The sequence below is a fragment of the Kryptolebias marmoratus genome, linkage group LG9, assembly GCF_001649575.2.
Source record: "Kryptolebias marmoratus isolate JLee-2015 linkage group LG9, ASM164957v2, whole genome shotgun sequence".
NCBI lineage: Eukaryota > Metazoa > Chordata > Actinopteri > Cyprinodontiformes > Rivulidae > Kryptolebias > Kryptolebias marmoratus.
Window position 1 is genome coordinate 5,552,093 of NC_051438.1, and position 19,722 is coordinate 5,571,814.

At 39.5% G+C, this 19,722-nt stretch overlaps 2 protein-coding genes across 3 annotated transcripts in view; one reads left to right on the forward strand and one right to left on the reverse strand.

Annotated features, from left to right (window-relative positions):
- Nucleotides 1-1,551, forward strand: part of LOC108240020 (F-BAR and double SH3 domains protein 1) — a 52,201-nt gene extending 50,650 nt beyond the window's left edge. The window contains exons 19-21 of the mRNA XM_037977541.1: nucleotides 465-597; nucleotides 682-737; nucleotides 860-1,551. Of these exons, the coding sequence (XP_037833469.1) occupies nucleotides 465-597; nucleotides 682-737; nucleotides 860-898 (228 nt within the window). The 3' untranslated portion in view covers nucleotides 899-1,551. The remainder of the gene's footprint in view (nucleotides 1-464; nucleotides 598-681; nucleotides 738-859) is intronic.
- A 3,942-nt stretch (nucleotides 1,552-5,493) lies between these two features.
- rell2 (RELT like 2) overlaps nucleotides 5,494-19,722 on the reverse strand; it is a 15,193-nt gene continuing 964 nt past the window's right edge. Inside the window, exons 1-6 of one of the 2 annotated variants that reach the window (XM_037977415.1) lie at nucleotides 16,236-16,727; nucleotides 12,007-12,216; nucleotides 9,656-9,718; nucleotides 9,317-9,380; nucleotides 7,843-8,019; nucleotides 5,494-7,756 (exon numbers count right to left, since the gene is read on the reverse strand). In XM_037977415.1, coding sequence (XP_037833343.1) covers nucleotides 6,157-7,756; nucleotides 7,843-8,019; nucleotides 9,317-9,380; nucleotides 9,656-9,718; nucleotides 12,007-12,202 — 2,100 coding nt within the window. In that variant the 5' untranslated portion in view covers nucleotides 12,203-12,216; nucleotides 16,236-16,727 and the 3' untranslated portion in view covers nucleotides 5,494-6,156. Of the gene's footprint in view, nucleotides 7,757-7,842; nucleotides 8,020-9,316; nucleotides 9,381-9,655; nucleotides 9,719-12,006; nucleotides 12,217-16,235; nucleotides 16,728-19,722 lie in introns of those variants that run through there. The other variant, XM_017423145.3, reaches the window with a different exon arrangement.

The window sequence follows — 19,722 nt, forward strand, 5'->3', positions numbered from 1 at the left end:
GTCTGCAAAACATGTGAGGAGAGCTGCAGACGAGGGACAATCCAGAAATGGTCTGAATGTCAGTTTAGAAGCTATCAAAGTTCTCAAATAAAGCACCTTTTGAGAATGTCAATGTTTGTTGGTAATTATCTTACAGAAATAGGAAGTATTTTTGGTTTATATATTAAAAGTTATGGTTGTTTATTGATTTTAGTAAAAAAAAAAAAATCACAACTTTTAGGAAAATGCCCCACGAAATCAGGCATTTTAGCCACAACAATCACAAAAAATGCCTGCGAAATCCTGAAGGGATTGACATATGTACATTGTAGCCTTATTGTGTTTGGTATTGAATGAATTTAGCCACACGCTGAAACGATCAAATTATCATTCATTATCTAATTACTGATTGTACATCAGACAAATATCAGACAAATACAATAATTATCTGGCAAAGCTGTTTCTGACATCGATTTTCCCCCCAGACTCCCTTCTCAGCCCCAGTCCCAGTCCCAGTCCCATCAGTCTCTGATGGGAATTCAGCAGTTGGTGCTGCTCCTGCTAGTGGTGTGGAGGATAACCAGCAGCCTGTTCTGATGGAAACGCCAAAGCTGACAGGCAAGTGATGTTTTTTTGGCTTTTCCTGTCTAAAACTGATGTTAGATGGGCTGATTGTTTACAGTGTGTGTGTTGTCGCGTCAGAGGCTGGAGCCAGTGGCCCCGCTCCACCAGAGTTCCCCAGTAATCGAATAAGACCAGTAAGTGCTGGTTCTAACTTGCCTGATGGAAGTAAACTCACGTCTTTTAACATCTGTTTAACTTTGAGGTAAAAATATGATGACTTCTACAAAATCTGTCCACCCTTCCTCTGTTGTTTCAGTGTCGTGCTCCTCCTCCTCCTCCAACACAGAAGCTGTAAACTACTCACAGGAGCTCCTGACTTCTTTTGGTAGGGGGCCTGGAAAAAAGCAATGATACTCAAGTGTTCTTCAGTTTGAATGTTTTGTTTTTGTCCCAGAGGTACTTTGCTTACTGTCAGAACGTCTCCCGATGTTACCGATGTCAGACGTCTGTCTGAAAGTGCGATGTTTCGCCTTATTAAAGATAAAAGGATCCTTGTTACTACCTCCAAAAACAGATCCAGATTGCTTTTCTGTGCAAACTATGTCAGACTGTTTTGTGATTGTTCAAATTAATCTCCCTGCTGTCAATCTTTAAGCTATTTGTTTAAACATGAAGTAAAATATTCACATTTTTATCAACACAAGGAGCTTTATTGACATTACAAGCCTTCATCAGGTGTTCCAGTTGGTCAGCTATCAATGCAACAAATCAAAACATCTGTCTCTTCAACACAGATGTTCTTAGTATCTGCACCTCTGTTTAAACAGAATCAGTGTTTTTAAAATAGTTTTGATCCTTATGCAGCTATAGCAGCACATACAGTATGTATGTTGAATGTGTGGCGTGTTGTGTTTAATTTTTATTTTTTACACAAAGGCTTGTGTGTTATCATCATAGAATAAATTATTCTGTTGTGATCTTGTGTCATTGTTTATGTGAGTCGTTTATACCTGGAACATCACAATGTCCTGTTTGGTGCTATTATGTCCCTCAATAAAGACAAAACACAAACTAAGACTAAACTTTGTTTCTTTTATGTGAATAACTCGTGACACGACTGCTTTTTTACCTTCCCCATTGTGTGTATGACACTGGGGCGGATTTAACTCCCAGTAGGTGGCGATAAATGAAACACTGATCTAAGGTTGGCACAAACATCTAGTTTTCAAACAGTTTCATAAAACAGTTGGAAAATGTCATATTTCAGGCCTCATTAACCTTTAAAGGAATTCACTTCCTGCTTTTCTGTCAAGGGAGAAAGTCACTGCTTACATTTGGTGTTTTATGGATTAAAGTTCTCTTCTAAAAATAACTGGAGCAAGAAAGAGTAACTACAGCTCCACCTGCTGCTGCTGCTCCACCTGTTTCCACGTCACTCCACTCAAGCCCTCGGCTGAGAGTCATCCAGCTCCCACAGCAGAGCTCCACCCTGCAGCCACCACAAACTCCTGCACTATCTGAGCCTGAGCCGAGTTCCAAGTCACCTTTACCGAACTCCACCACTCTACACCCAGGCCTCCGCCCTACTTATCTCCCAGCTGCCATGCTCCCTGACGTCAGGACCTACTGTCCTGTGTCATGTTGACCTTTTCTGCTTCCAGTTATTGAGGGTTTCCCAGTGTAATGTTTTAGTTTGAGTTGCTGACATAGCAGCATGTTCTTAATCGAGTTTTGTTGTATCGTGACAACAAAAATAAGCAACACTTGAATGTTCCTTTAAGCTGCAAACTCATTTATTATTTCCGACAAGAATGTGAGCTTACATACACAGCTCGGCCTCCAGCTATGCTGTTTTGAGTCAGTCATGTGATTCATGGAACACATAGGACAGCACCGCCATCCAGTGGACTAACCATCAACTGAGGAATCATTTATGCAAAGCTATCATTAACACATATTAACAAGGTTATGACAGTATACTACATCATCTGTTGTTATTTTCTTGTGCCTGCATTTTGGATCCTCTTTGCACACAAATTACAACAAAATTTCAAAGGAGTCATATATTTTCCCATGGACCATTCAGGTACCTGTCACATCTGTTCATCCTGAGATGAAAACAGTCAAGATGACTCCATCAGCTGAGCGTTTTTTCATTTTCACCAACTTTGCATAGACTGAATATGAAGAGATTCTGAGTGGTGTTTGAAGTACACACATGCGCTCCCTCTAAACAGAATTTGTGTGGTTCTTTTGTTTTGTTTTTACTTTATAGGAACATTCCTGGATTTAATTTGTCCTCTGAAGACAGGCTGCCAACTTCAGTCATAAAATAATACCCTGACAGTGTAAATGCAGAAATATACAGATGCTGCTGACTGGAGGAGAGTCAGATCTCTACATCCACATCTGTGTTAGGATCTGTGCCTTTTGAGTTATTTTTTGGTAGTCTTTTGTGTTAGGTTTTTGATTATGTTCTGTTTATGAGATCTGTAGTTCTGTTTGCTTCCTGAGTTCTGTGTGTTTCTAAGTTATCTGTTTTCATCCTTGTGTTTAGACTGGTTCTCTGTGTTTCTTTGGGATGTGTTCTTGTATAGTTTGTTCATTGTGTCCTTCTCGTTCCTTGTGCCATCACGCACTCTCCCTCAGTAGTTTACCTTGTCAGTCTGCCTCACCTATCTGCACACGTTCCTTGTTAGTAATCAGCCACCTGTGTCCTCATCAGCCTCAGTCCATATAATCCAGGGGTGGGCAACCCTGGTCCTGGAGATCCACTATCCTGCATGTTTTACTTGTTTCCCTGCTCCAACACACCTGAACCAGTGGTTAAATTACCTCTTCATGTTCTGCAGAAGCTTGTTAATGACACACTGATTCAAATCAGGTGCGTTAGAGCAGAGAAACAAGTAAAACATGCAGGACGGTGGATCTCCAGGACCAGGGTTGCCTACCCCTGATATAATCTGTTCCATAGCTTCTCTTGCTCACTGGTTCATTGTCAGCTCATGCTGCAATCTAGTTACCTCCTTGTGGCTTCTTACAGTCTCATGTTATTTAGTTTTGTTATATTAATAAATACGTTTATTCTTCAGAGCCCTTTGTGTCAGTCTGCATTCTGGGTCCAATCTGCCATTTACGAAACTTGAAACACTGATGCTGCATCACAAATATTTCATGTATTTTTGTGCATGTGGTTTTATGTTTGTACCAGAATAAACAACATTTGATTAAATACTTTATTTTATCATTCACTTCTACACGATTATTATGTATATTACCAAGTTACATTGTGTTGAAAAGAATCAGATGTCAGAGTAGTGTACTGCAGGGATGAAAGTGTTCAACTCAACAGAACCAGTTTGATCAGAAGGTCACAAACAAGAACACAAAACTGGTCAAACTGATGGGGTTTAACTTCACATTGATAGCAGATGGTTCTCCACCGGATGAAGATGGAGATTCATGGGAACATGATGGAGAAAAACCCTCCTGTTTGGTTTCCCATCAAGGCCAAGAAATAATACTGAGCTCTGACCTGAGAACTCTGAACTCTCCCAGTCCTGACTGGGTCTACGACAGACCAGTGCTCAGGCCCAGAGGAACAGATGTACACTGGGCTCAGAGCCAGACCCGCCAAATCTAAATAAATCTGCAAGCTTCCACCAAAAACAGGAGACACGCAGATCCTAAAGTCAGTTTTCTCCAGTGTTCTGTCATTTATGAGCTAAATATTTTGTTAAACATTTTAAAATGTGAGCTAACAAAAATAAAACCAGTTTTGAAAATTTGTTCTGACTCAGAAGTTGGGATTAGGGTTGAAAGTTAAACTAAAGTTCAGTGGGAAAAAAATCTAAAGAAACTCAATAAAGTAAATAAAATCTGTTAATCTGGATGGGCTACTTTTTTTCTCTCATTTGAGTTATTTTTACTTTTAAATATACCAGTGAGTTTTTTTTGTTTGAAAGTTAAAGATGCTATTTAACCTTCATTAATTGAAAGAAATAATTAACCCAAAGTTATATAATAAATCCTAGCAGATATGGAAGACTTTTGAAACATTTTTCTGTGCTGTTGTTGCAGCATTAAATTATCTTTTTACCTGATCAACACTTAAAGTTTAAAAAAATCAATACCATGATCTCAGGTAGTGCTGACCGTAGCATACTTTGTTTTGTTGCCTTAAAACCTGGAATTTAATTGAATTTTTTATTTGAATAAAAGCAATCACTGTACAAAAAATGTGTAGATTAATCAAGTTAAATGAAAAAAACCAACAACCTTGTTTTAAATAAATGTGAAACGTCTAAAAACTGTATGTGTGTATGTATTCACTCCCTTTGTTTCAAAGTTCTAACCTTCATCTTCATCAGCATCAGTTTAATAAGATCTAAGAGTCAGATGATCTCAGTATTGACCACCTGTTCTGATAGAACCAACTCCAGTCCAAACCTCTAAGTAGTGAGAGACATCATGAAGACCAAGGAACTCTCCACACAGCTCAGAGACTAAGTTGTGGAGAAGAACAGATCAGGGTTGGGTTATAAAAACTATCCCAGAACTCTGAACGTCCCACAGAGCTCCATTAAATCCATTATTAGCAAATAAAAAGATGAAGCTGCCACAGCAAACCTGCCAAGAGAGGGTCGACTAACAGAACCCACAGAGGAGGGGAGGAGGACATTAATCAGAGAAACATCCAGGAGGACAAAGACAACCCTGATGGAGCTGGGAGGACCTGTCCATAGGACCACTAGAAGAACACCATCCCTACAGTGAAGCATGGAGGTGACAGCATCATGATATGGAAATGTTTTTCATCAGCAGGGACTGAGAAACTAGTCAGAGTTAAAGGAAAGATGGATGGAGCAAAATACAGAGATCTGAGACTGGGACAGAAGTCCACCTTCCAGCAGGACAATGAGCCTAAACCCTGCTGAAGAACACTCCACTGGTTTAAGGAGAACCAGTTAAAGGTCCTGGATGATCCAATCAAAGTCCAGACCTCAGTCCAACTGAGAATCTCTGTTGGACACAAGCAGCAGCCGTCCAACCTGAAGGAGCTGCAGCAGTTTGGTCCTGAAGAACGGACAGAAAGTCCAGGTTAGATGGACCAAGACCATGGAGACAGAGACCTGATGGTGGAGCTGCTGCAGCAGGTGGAGACACCACACACCGAGTTTCAAGGGCAGCACTTCAATTTTATACATTTTCAATCTTTTTTAAACATTTTTTTTTCACATTTAATTCTTATTAATTAATCTAAAAAAATTTTTGCTTTTAATCAAATTAAAAATCCAATTAAATTCCAGGTTGTAAGGCAACAAAACAGAGAGAATTGCAAGAAGGGTGAACACTTTTGCAAGGCTCTGTAGTCAGGGCCACAGGGAAACAGGGGTTCAACATCTGTGAACAATTAGCTGAAATGTGACAGTTTTGACCAGTGTAGGTTTGATTCACACTCATTGATGAAAAAAGAAACAAACATGGTTCATCTAAAGAAAAGCTTGTCTGTGATTTTAAAAAAGTCCACTTTCTGAGCAACAGATAGATTTAACTGAACAATAGCTTGTTCAGAATGATCTGTGCTGTTTGTATCATGTTCCTGTTCAGAGTTCAGTCAATGTTCTTCCCTTCTTCTGAATCAAACTTTTCATTCTTCGGAGATTTTACCTGTTGGTTCTGTTTGAACTGAGCCATCATCATCTTCATCCTCTCTTCCCCCTCCTCCTCCATCCTCTCAGCTCCGCCCACATGTGTTACCTTACAGTCTTTGATATCCTCCATCTCCATCAGGTCGTCCTTCTCTGGACACAGAGCCGGTCTGACGTTGGCCCCTAAGGCTGGACCACCTTCTTTACCACCTGAAACAGAGAAGTCTCCCTGCTGACTGACAGCTGGGCATTTTCCTTCTTCACCTCCAGCAGACTCTTTCTTCTGGTTTTTAGGTGAAGGAGATGGTTCTTCTTCATCCAGAAGGGTGACCACAGAGAACTCTCTCTTGCTGTCGGGGCTGGCTTTAACAATTGCTACACTACTTATTCTGCTCCCTTTAGGTGAGGATGGGGACAACGGGCTGCAAGGAGACAACGGCAGACTCCTCAGTCCTTGATCAGAGGGAGAGGAAAGACCAGAACCTTTCAAAACATCTGGGGATTGTTTAGCTGTTTTTAGGATCCCAGTTCTCTTTATTTCTGTATTCCCATTAGTTTTTAGGGTTGTCTGTCTCTCTGGCTTCTGTTCCTTTACAGAAAATGAACCAATGTCCCCTTTGGTGGCAGATGTTACTGACATCACATCTTCTAAATTCAGGGTAGGAGGAGGTGGACCTGTGGAGGACAGGTTTTGGTCAGCTGTCTCTGATACCATGCTTTTTGAGATACTTTTAGGGCTTGGAGACTCTGCCAGGGATGAGGTAGGAGATTTTAATGAAGAAACGGAGGATAGGGTCTTGTTTGGGAAGGAGATTTGTGGAGATGAGCCTAAACTTATTATAGCCAGGCCACCTCTAGTACCTACCTCTTGATCTGGACTCAAACATGGGTCAGAGGAGGTCTGGGGAACCACAGAGCCTTTGTCTGAATAAAGTTTGGGAGGATTGGCAGACGTGGAACCAAGGATGGATGCAGGCATGGGGCTGATAGGTGTCGAGGTCTGTAGCGGTGCCTCTTCAGTCTTTAACATTTTATTATCAACATTAACTCTTATCTCAGGTAAAACAGCAAGGGAAGTGGGGGTCTCAGTCACAGTCTTAGATCCTTCCTGGGGACCAGAGTTGGAGACATGGTCCAGTTTCTTACTCTGAGCAGAGGGAGAACTAACAGAAGCTGGGACTGTACGAACTGCAGGTCTTTTATTCTGCTCAGGATCAAAGTTCTCTGCCTGTAAAGGTTCCTCAAGCACAATAGGTGGCTTCTGAAAGGAAAATCTGACCGCCCCTGTCTCTCTCCCTGTCCCCTCTTTTACTTTTAAACCTAGAGGATCACTGCCCCGTCGCAGCCCAAAGATGGTTACATTCTTTTTTGGTTTTCCCAAATTTGCAGCAACTCCGTTGGCTCCTTCTGAAGGTGGTCGGACTTCCTTGAACATACTCTTCAGATTATACCCGCCCTCCTTCCTGTCCTCGCTGTCCTGGGACAGGTCTAACTGGTCACCCGAAACAGCCAATGGATTTGGACCGCCAGGGAGCTTTTTATCAGTGTGTGTCACCCGAAACCTGTGGAAACAGATTGGACATGTACATAGTCCCCTTTCACTGACATTACAGCTCTATCTTTTGTCTGCAGAAGGCTAAGCTGTTACCTTCCAACGGAGAAGACGGTCTGCTCTCCGGGTCGTTGTTTGAAACGGGGGGTTCTGCTTTGTCTGCGGCCCTTTTTCGATCGAACCTGGGTGCAGAGGAGGCACGAGTTGTGGTCGGTTCCTGAGTGGACTGTGTGGAGATGAGGAGGTACACCACCAATGGACTCCTTACGCAACCTGGGTATCAACACCAATCAGATTTTAGGATGAGACTTCACAATTATCTCTTTTTGTAGAATCTGCAGGTTAGTTTTGAATTATGTCACAAACTTCATCATAAATTGAAAGAAAACAGACAACAATAACCTGCTTTAACCCTCCTGTTGCCTTCGAGTCAAATGGACCTGAAGTTAGAAGGGCTTTTCTTCCTCTCTTCAGTTAAGAGGGCTTCAGGAGGGTTAAGAGCAAACTGAAACATTTCTGTTCTCACAAGCTTTAAACAGGGTTCAGAAGTTTATTCAGAGGAAATATTTTATTACTTTTATTATCACCCACCGCCAAAGGCAAAAAGGGCAAGAATGTTTTTATATGTGTGTGTTTGTGTCTGTTTGTTACCAAAATATCTCATGAAGCACTGGACAAATTTGATGAAACTTGCAGAAAGTAATTATTGGATGTGCATCCACAACTAATTAACTTTCAGAGCAAACGTGATTTGACTTTGCAACCACAGCAAACTAACCCTAAAAAGCACAAAAATGGCTACAACTCGACCAGTTGTACAGATATTGACCTAAGGTTTGGTGTAGCTGTAGCTGAGACTGATCCACAACACGTATTCTAAGAACTAACATATTGCGAGAGATCTTTATTTAAAATGGTACCATTAACTATTAGGAGTCAGCTCTGTCTGTCTGTTACCAAACTATCTCAAGAACCACTAAACAGATTTTAATAACATTTTCAGGAAATCACTGGATGTACATCAACATTTGAAACTTTTGAAACCAACCCAATTCAAGTCAGCTGCCATGGCCAACTGAGCTTACAAAACACAAAAATGGTTATAATTCACTCTATTTTATAGATATTATCCTAAAATTTGAAATTGTGGAAGCTGAGTCCCACATGGCATTATTGTCAAGGTTTGGCCAAAATTAACACAACTCTGTCTTTTCTCAACATATAAGGATCATTTTCGAAAACTCTCCTGTGATCATCTGACCAGCCAGATTTTACACCGACCCATTTTCTAACTGTTCCTAACACTGACCACAAACACTGACTGTTTACATCAGTTCATGTCAAAGCACAAAAGTCAAATTGAACCAGTGGTGTCTAAATGGCTTCCTGTGTGCAGACATCCTGAAAATCTTAACAAATGTCAATGGTAAGTGATGAAGATGTTGATAATGGTCATGATGATGGTGATGATAATGATGTTATGGTATAGATTGATAAAGTAAGTGTTTAATTTAAGTGATTCTAATGGAAATTCAACATGAAATTCACACAAACATCTAAGTCAGTTTACCTGGGATCATGGCGAACACACACGTTGTGGTTTCCCAACATCTCATTGAAGGCTTCCATGTTGGCTGGAGGTGACAAGAAGAATCCAAATTAACAATCCAGTTTTTGATACAAATTGATGTATGACAACAATACAAGGGAATACATGTGTAGAGTCAAATTTATGTATTTTTGGCAACAAAACTATCAACATATAATAGGTTGAACAACTTTTGTTTTTTAATTTATCCATTAAATGTTTTAGTCCAGAACACAAGATGTCTAAATGCAGAAAACAATGTCTGTTGCCTTAACTTCACTTGATTAGTTTATAAAGAACAGTGTCTTGCTGTTTGTTTACCTTCGTTTTCAATGATACATTTGAGGATCTGCTCCACGGTGTCCTGGTTTTCATCATTTTCATCTGAACACAGAAAATACTACATCAACACATGAACGAAAGACGAATGCAGCTCTTCAAGGCAGATACCAAACTGGACCAATGCTTCAGCTCATGAAACCAATCAGTTAAAACTGTTGCAGTCTCCAGCCCATGATGCCTTGTGGGAATAATGTCCACTACTTCCAATCTGTTCATTTTAGTCTTGTAGCAACCGTCTCTCTCAGACATGACCTGTTAGTCCTCAGACAGAACAGTTTAATCACTTCTGTTCCTTCAGCTATCGTGGTCTGAGGATGTGGTGAAGAAATGATAAATATTAGCATATTTAGCTGATTCATTTAGTCTGAAGCTCTGAGACACATCAGCTATTTATCTGATTCAACCTAACAATCAAAAGTGTGAGAAATACATTAATGCTTAATGTGTGAACTAACAACAAATTCTTGTGAATTTTCATTAAATTTATGTCACATTTTATTTGACATCTGTTCCTGCAGGTTCAGTTAAAAGTACAATATGAAATTCACCACCCACTGGGGGTTGTCTTCCAGTCAGAAGGTCAAGGGTTCAATCCCCTGCAGTGTGCCGAAGTGTCTTGGATAAGACTGTATAGGCTCATCGATGAATTAATGAGAATATGAAAGTGCTGTATATAGTGGGTAAAATATATAATTAAAAGCTCTGTATGAATTTGTGTGAGAATAGGTGAATGAGAAAGTCTGTGAAGTGCTCTGCAGAAACTGGAACCATTAAAAAATATAACGTTTTATAGGTGTGGAGCTTTCACAAAGAGTACAGAAGAATCTCCAGAGATTTTCTATCAAATATTTCACATGATCATATATTTTTTTTAAAAAGTAATAAAAATAATGAAGTTGTGCAGAATAACTAATGGACATTACTAACCCTAACATAAAATAGGTACTCAAAGGCCAAAAATCAGTTCAGAATATTTGTGGAAAACCCCCATCTGTCTTTTTTTACTGGAATGCTTGGTGAGAATTTACCATTTTACAGTCTTTGTATTTTTACATTTGGAGATGGTATTTAATCATGTATTGACTTTTATTTAACATCACGTTAAGGTCAAATTATTTGAAACAAAAACTCTGTTTTTTTCTGTGTTTATTTAGTTTTGTTCACATTTTGAACTATTTTCTTCATAAAAGAAGCACTTTTCCGTTTTAACCCTAAAACTGATTACTGTTACACCCCTAAACCACAGGATTTTCTATGCTTTTTGACTATTCATTGTTAGATACAACAATGTCTGACACTGATGACTGGAAGACAGGCTGAATTATACCTTTTCTAACCTGCCTGCTTTCTTTTTGTGAAGGCAGCAGTGCAGTAGATTGCTCCTCTTCCTCTGTTTCTTCTCCAGAGACCCAAATACAAGCAGGACTCAGGAAATGATGAATATGTCTCTGTGTTTCAAACAAAGCTGGTCTTTCAGAATCAGACATTTTTATTCCTGACAGTAATTTACATAAATATGGGCGGGGTTTCTTCTAAATGCTGCATAAAACCTCATTTACTTGTGAGCCAACTGCAGCAGTGCAGAGACATACTGTTTGGTTGGCAGCCAAGATGAAGAAGCAAAGCTCACTTTGAGAGGTAAAATCTGACATTGCTATAGGCTTAGACTGCTGGAGGACAAACTGACCACATTTCCTCACTCTGCTTTCTTTACTAGCTCTACTTTCCAGGTTTATACATGCAGTTCTTGCTGTCATTACCCTGTCTTTATATTTGTGTTTATGTCCTTAGAAACTACACCTGGACCACCTTCTGTTTGTCTATATCTCTTTCCTGTCTGCTCAAACCCCAGCCAGTCTAAGCAGATGGCCGCTCATTCTGAGCCTGGTTCTGTTTCTGCTGGAGGTTTCTTCTTGTTAAAAGGGAGTCGTTCCTTTCTACTGTCACCTCGGTGCTGCTCAGGACAAGAATGTATTGTTACAATAGGAACTGAATTAATTGTAGTTAGATTTATGGATCTGATTAGGAATTGAAGTTATTATTTGAACTTGTTTTTCCTTTTGTATATAGTACCTGAGATGTATTTTGTTATGATTTGGCGCTATATAAATAAACTGAACTGAACTGATTAATGTAGGTGCCTACAGTTGTAGGTTGTGCTCTGCTGATTGACAGCAAAACTCTGACACTGGTGGCTGAGGACCCATACAAAGACTGTATTAACATGCTATCAAGGTTAAAACTGGATTTTTAACTAAATCAGCCTTAAATGTAAAGTTGATTGTTTTTGTTTAGGTAAGATCTTTAGCAGATTTTTCTTCTAAGCTTACCATCTTCATTTTCCTCAAGCTTCTCCTCCTCCTCTTCATCCTCCAGGTCTCCAGTTCGGCAGCGGTAGCCCTTCTTCTTCAGCAGGTGGCAGATGAGGAAGCCCAGCAGTCCAGTCAGGAAGAAGAGGAAAACCACCAAAAATATCATGTAAGGAGGGGGAGACTCCCCCGTCCCAGAGGCTTCCAGTTCTGTCATGATGTGGCTTTAACCTGAGGACCAAACAAAGCTAATGTTGGTTATCCTTCACCCACAACAGAAATCATACCAGAGGACAACATATCAGTCTAAAGCTAGGTTAAAGTAGAGAAAACTAGAAGCATTGCATTTTTGATGAGTGTAAGTCCAGAGGGAACATTGAGTGCTGAATGACTGCTGAAATAGCACAAACTATGCAGAAGCAGTTAGATTAAAGAAAGCATAAAAAATAGAATAAACATGGGAATGCTGACTCAGCATTCTCAAAATCCTGAGTCAGCATGAGTCAGAACGAAGCTGGGAATACCAGCTGTCAGGCTGCCTACATGAAGGTGTTTAACAATGTTCAGAGATGTGAAAGACGCACATAACAGTCTTTCTACAGTCCATTTCATAAAACACTTTAAGCTAAGCCTGATACGCCATCTTCTTGCCCCATGAGGTTCTCATCAAAGGTAAAAGGTAGATAATGTTTTTGCCTCTGTTTGTGTGTGTGTGGCTGTGTTCATTTGACTGTACCAAAACATCTCATGAAGCACAAGACCGATTTTATAACACTTTCAGAAAATAATCATTAGATGTATATCTAACAGCTGATTAACATTTGGAGACAACCCAATTCAAGATGGCCACCACAGCCAACTGACCTTAAAAACCACAAAAATAGCAAAAACTCACCCAGTGTTTCAAATAATGAACTAAAGTTTGGTGTGGCAACAGCTGAGCATTACCCCAACACACTCTAAGAGCTACACATTGTGCAATATTTTTGCTTAAACGTTACATTAACTAATGATGTCAAACCTGCTTGTCTGTCTGCAAAATACTGCATCTCATGAACCACTGGACAAATTCTACTGAAACAAACGGTTATAAAATGTTATTATTGGATCTAATTAACTTTGATTAACTTAATATTCAACTTGTGAGCCTGCTGGAGGGCTCAGAAGGTCCATAACCAATTGAGTTTATGGATGAATTTCTTGAGAACTTGTTGGGGCTTAAGGAGAAACCCGGCCTGGCAAGGCCCACCATACACTATCTGCTAAACCAACCAATAACTATTGGGGTGACACAGTTTTCAATCAGAAATATTCTATGCCATGTGGGAGAGGCTTCCCCCTACTGTGCAATGAGAAAGATGAACGTCTTCTACAAAAAAAATTGTACATGTCTATATTGCACAATATCTTAAATATACACTCCTCACTCATCATTTACCACCAAACAGGAAGTGGTTCTGAATACCTAGGGAAATGGCAGACCTGACCTAGATTTCTTCTGTTTGATAAGAGCCTCAGCCTGACTGCATCCTGTCAAAACAACGACTTCGTTACAGCACCCCCTACTGTCTGCAGACATGATCAGCCTGGATGTGATGGAACAGAACAGTTGTTCTTAAAAATCACAGACACAAGTTTGACCAAATTTAGGAGGTTTGATGATGGACCCTGTACACATACATGGATACATTTGACCGAAAGAATGCTTCATTTATCATGGAAAGTGAATAAATTAAAAGCAATTTTCTGATGTCATGGTTCTCAAACTGTAGTACAGATCCATTGGTGGTACTTCGGATCTTTTTAATGGCACTAAGAAGAAAATTTAGTATCAACTATTTACAAGTTAAATAACAAGGTAATGTGGGGGATATTAACCAACAAGTGTTTGTTGGTCTGTTTGTGTTAATCAGGAACAGTTTTGACAACTACAGAGCAGAAAGCAGAGACCTGCTATGGAGTCATTTTGCTTTTACTGCTCTGCTGAGGAGCAGCTGGCCCGAGAAGGTGTTTTTTTACTTCTGTCAAGTGTGGAGAAAGGTACTGTCCTATATAATATATAATCATTATTAGTTAGATATTTTTATTTATAACTTTGGAGAAGGTCTGTCTGACATGTTTTATTTCCTTTTTGTGTTCATAAATTCCAAATTTATAAATGTCCTAATATTAAGAAGCTTGTTTTTCTCCACTGTTATTCTGCTTGACACCATTTCCTCTTTATAATCTTTAACAATAGCTCCGTTTCTCTGGGAAGTTTTTCTGTTCTTTCACATCTAATTTTTACAGGGGCGACATTACCCATGATGTTTAATATTGTTGAACTCTAAATGATCACAGGAGCATCTATTGATGAGGACATAAACACAGGCATCTCACTTGTAATTCTCCTAGTTGTTTTAATTGCATTAAAATGTTTCATTACTTGAGTGGTACTTTATTGGGCAAGAAGAGCTGAAACATCATAACATATGCAGCAGAACGTCCATGATTTGAGGTTTAGAAATGTTATGTTTTTCTGACATGAGCAAATTTAATGAATGGCCTTCAGTATGATTTGGTCCACAGACATGCTGAGTAAACCTCAAAGTTTCAAGTAAACTAAAAAAGTTTTGAACTTCTAGAACCATTTGAACATCAACATCAATTGTAAAACCACCTACGATAAGTAAACTGTTATATTCAGAAGAAACCTTAGTCAGCAAATGAGAAAATCCACCAAAGAACCTATATTTGAGTTTTGGTGGGTCATTATGATAAAAGTGATTATCAGTTTTGTGGTTTTACAATGAACAGGTATTCAAGACAAGAGAACTCTCAGAGATTATTTTCTTTGTAGCCATAATTGAGACCACCTTTGTACCAGCTGTAGTACAGTGAACAAAAGTAAAATTAGGAAGTGTAGATTCACTGAGAAACAAAGAGGTTTTTGTTAGAAACATGATATCCAAATGAGTGTTTAGCAGGTTCAGGTTAATAAAAAACGTGGGAAAAACTTGTGTAAATTAATGAAAATATATATTCATTCCCGTTCCTTTGAAGCTCTGACCATTCCCTCCAGAAATGACATCATGAGTTCAATAAGATCCTCCTGTGAGTGATCTAAGAGTCAGATGATCTCAGTATTTATCAACCTGAGTAGTGAGAGACTTCATGAAGACCAAGGAACTCTCCACACAGCTCAGAGACTAAGTTGTGGAGAAGAACAGATCAGGGTTGGGTTATAAAAACTATCCCAGAACTCTGAACGTCCCACAGAGCTCCATTAAATCCATTATTAGCAAATAAAAAGATGAAGCTGCCACAGCAAACCTGCCAAGAGAGGGTCGACTAACAGAACCCACAGAGGAGGGGAGGAGGACATTAATCAGAGAAACATCCAGGAGGACAAAGACAACCCTGATGGAGCTGGGAGGACCTGTCCATAGGACCACTAGAAGAACACCATCCCTACAGTGAAGCATGGAGGTGACAGCATCATGATATGGAAATGTTTTTCATCAGCAGGGACTGAGAAACTAGTCAGAGTTAAAGGAAAGATGGATGGAGCAAAATACAGAGATCTGAGACTGGGACAGAAGTCCACCTTCCAGCAGGACAATGAGCCTAAACCCTGCTGAAGAACACTCCACTGGTTTAAGGAGAACCAGTTAAAGGTCCTGGATGATCCAATCAAAGTCCAGACCTCAGTCCAACTGAGAATCTCTGTTGGACACGAGCAGCAGCCGTCCAACCTGAATTAAACTGAATCAGATGTAGATGGACATTTACTGATTACTTTCTGAGAGTTTTATTAAATTCCATCCAGCAGTTCGAGATATTTTGCTAACACACACACAGACACACACATACAGACATGGTGTTGTAGTAGCTCAGAGTTATTCACACCACATACTCTGAGCACTAACTGATCACATGAGATTTCTGTTTAAAACTTTAGTATGCAAGACATTATGCAATCCTGCCAAGAAAGGTTTTTGCAATTATTACCAGTTTTCACAAAGCGTGCAGCAAGACATTTTCGATGTAGAGTGAAAATTTAAAACTTTTAAGGACAAAACATGTTAAGTGCTAACAAGCTTCAGTTAAACTTTTATCTTTTTTGCTGTTTTTACTTAAAAAAAAGAATAATTTACTTTTTATGAAAAGCAGCTGTTCTCCATGATGGCAGTTTAATTTATTTCCCACTTCAGCCACAAATACACATCAGTAGATTACATTTTTTTTTCTAATAAATAATTATTGCTCACCAGCTTCCTGCTTCTCAACAGCGAACAGACACATGTGGACATCAACATGCTGGTTGGAAACACGCCGATAAAAGCCAATCCAACGAGAGTTGTTCCTTGCATAATGTGAACATGTGAGCATCAGATAAGAAGCCAAAAACACACAGTTTGTCCCCCCCGCTCCAGCCCCACCTTCATGGACGCTCAGGGACACAGAGACTGATGCAAAACAGAAAAAAAAAGACAGAAAAAAAATAAACAGAAAAAAAAGGAAAGGAAGGAAAATATGACATTTTTTTATTCCTGTGAAAAAATTTTAAACATTCATTAAACTAAAGTTACATTCCGCAGACACACTCAATGCTCAAGCTGAGAAAGTACACACATTTATTTAGAAATACACATAAATGTTGTTTACATTTATTCAGGGGAAGCATTCAATGTGTACAAATGTGTACAAATATATCACCATTTTCTTCAAGCTTTCTTATCAGCATTTAATCCCACCCCTCACACACACACACGCACACAAATATCAGTACTTGTTCCTAAAACATGTTCTCGGGTGTTTTTAGAAGAGATAAGTCATATCATCAGGAACCAGCAGCTCAGTATGAGCAGACAGAATTTACTACTTTATACTGATGACATCATGATCGTCATCAAATGATCAGATCATTCATCTACTGAAAACTCTCTGAAGGTCTTCAGCTGATCCAAAATGCGGTTGTCAGAGTTCTAATGAGTTAGGAGGAGAGATCATATTTCTCCAGTTTTAGCTTCTCTCCATTGGCTTCCTGTCAAATTCAGAATAGAATTTAAAATCTTATTTCTAACATCCAAAGCTCTCAACAACCAAGCCCCACCTTATATTAAGGATCTTATTGTTCCATATTTTCCTAACAGAGCACGTCACTCTCAGACTGCAAGTTTACTTGTGGTTCCTGGAGTTTCTAAAAAGTATAATGGAGCTGTCTACTTTTAAGTTCAGGCAGAAGACTTTCGTTTTTTTTGTTGTTGTTTTTTTTTAATCTTATAGCCTATTCCATAAATACTTTTGTTTTTAAAAATGTTTAAGATGTGCAAAAAGAAGTCACCTTATAACGGAGTCTGTTTCAAAGATTGCGTTTCAGTGTGCAGTCCATTAACAAATAATAGGATGTGTTTCAGTCTCACTCTGTTACCAACGGATAATCTGAAGTGCAATATGATGCTAACACCCCCTCACTTTAAAACACACGAACGTCTGCAGGCTAGCTTTTCAACCTTAGATCCATGTTCTTTACCCGCTTGTTGTTGTTCAGGCTCACAAGGTGGTTGTGCTTTTCTCCAGCAGTCAGTGGGCGGGAGGCAGTGTTAACCTGCATTGGTCACCAGTCACCACTTCATCACAGGACCACACAGAGATAAACAGCTATTCACAGTTTCACTCACACCAAGAGACAGTTTACCTAGAATCTCCAATAAACCTAACCTGCATGTTTCTGACTGTGGGAGGGAAGAGAAAACCCACTTCTTTATGGGAACAACATGTAAATTCCACACAATAAGGCTGTAGCTGAGAGTTGAACCAGTGACCTTTTTGCTGAGAGGCAGCCAACTTTACCACCAGTACCCTGCCCAGATACAGAAGAAATTTAAACCAAAATACTCATACATCATCACATCACAACTCAAACTCTGCCTTCTAATAACTTCCACACAAATGACACATATGACTCCTCAGATTGACCCAACTTTTGTTATGGAGACAAACGTACCTGCAGAAACAAGTTCTTTGTTTTCTGTCTGCTGCTTTCTCCCTGGGTGCTACATTAAATCCAAACTGCATGTCTTTAACTTTCCTTTGCTCTGAACAAAGCCTGAGGTCTTTGTTGACTACATTCCTCACCATTGTGCTCCAAGCTGACAGGATTGCATCACCTCATTTCTGCAAATACAGCAGTGGCACATTCATGATAGTAATATCTGGTTCTGTCACAGCCCAGATTGTAGGTTGCAAGTCAGTTTGAGATAGGTTTTACTTTGAGAAGAGGTTCGCTATCCTGCGGAAAGGAGCTCCTACAGGAGGATGAACAGATCACTGATGTCATGTTTAAGGAGCAAACAATGTACTAAAACCACAACCAACTAACCAGCCATCCAACCAGTCAACAAACCAACTGATGAATCAACCAATTACTCAACCATTAAATCAAGCAACCAATCTATCATCCAAACAACTAACCAACCAACAAACAAACAAACCATTTATCTAACCAACCCATCATCTCTCGATTCATTTTTTATGTGGAGCTAACAGGTCCAGGAGGAAAACCCATCGTCAGAATCTGGGGAGAAGAAGGCGAACCCAGAGTGCAGACTCATTTTAAAGAGAGCTAATTTATTAAAATAAAACAAACAAAAACAAAAAGGCTGATGTGGCAGCAAAAACTGGAACCAAGTACAAACATAAATAACCAAAGCATGGAGCGATAAAACATGGACAAAGGGCAACGAGCAGGGAACCAAAAGCATTGAACCAGCGGAGTGTGGAGAAGATGATCGGGTTTTTAAACAGAGGAGGTGATTGGAAAGTGAGCACAGGTGAAGTAATTAGCAAGACTTGAGGCAGGTGTAGATGGGCGTGGCAGGAAGACCAAAGAGTGACTGGGGAGGAGTGAATAGTGACAGCACCGAGATCATGAACATAACAAAACCTAAACAAAAAGGAAGACACAAGACAACAAAAACAATAAACTAAAACACAAAAAACCCAAATCCCGACACCCATATGCTCCCTATAACCAGCTCCTCTCAGGGGATCCTAAGATGTGTCCAGACCAAACAGATATGGAAGAGAAATGAACACTCAATTAATGGGCAGCAACTCTGGTGGACATTCCTGCAGTCAGCATGTCAACTGCACACTCCCTCAAAACTTGCGACATCTGTGGCATTGTGTTATGTGATAAAACTGCCCATTTTAAAGTGTCCTTTTATTGTAGCCAGCCTAAGGCACACCTGTGCAATAATCATGCTGTCTCATCAGCATCTTGATATGCCACACCTGTGAGGTGAATGGATTATCTTGGTAAAGGAGAAGTGCTCCCTTACACAAATGTACACAAATTTGTGAACAATATTTGAGAGGAGAAAAAAAAGCCCTATTGTGTACACAGAAAAAGTCCTAGATGCTAGAATTCAGCTCATGAAAAATTGGAAGAAAAAACAAAACTGCTGTGTTTATATTTTTATTCAGTATACTGCACGAGTACCATTAGATAAATATTGAAATGACTTCCTGTGGGAAAACTGTGAACTCCGCAGTTACTTTGTCTTTCTCAAAGCTGGGCACTCATAATTCTGGGACAGAAACATTCTGTTTACCAGATGGACACTAAAAAAATCCAGTCTGAGCACGTGAACAATGTCCCAGTTATACAAGTCTCAGCATTAACACACCTCTTCAGATCATCTCTGCATACTATATATATATATGTATATATATATATGTATATGTATATAT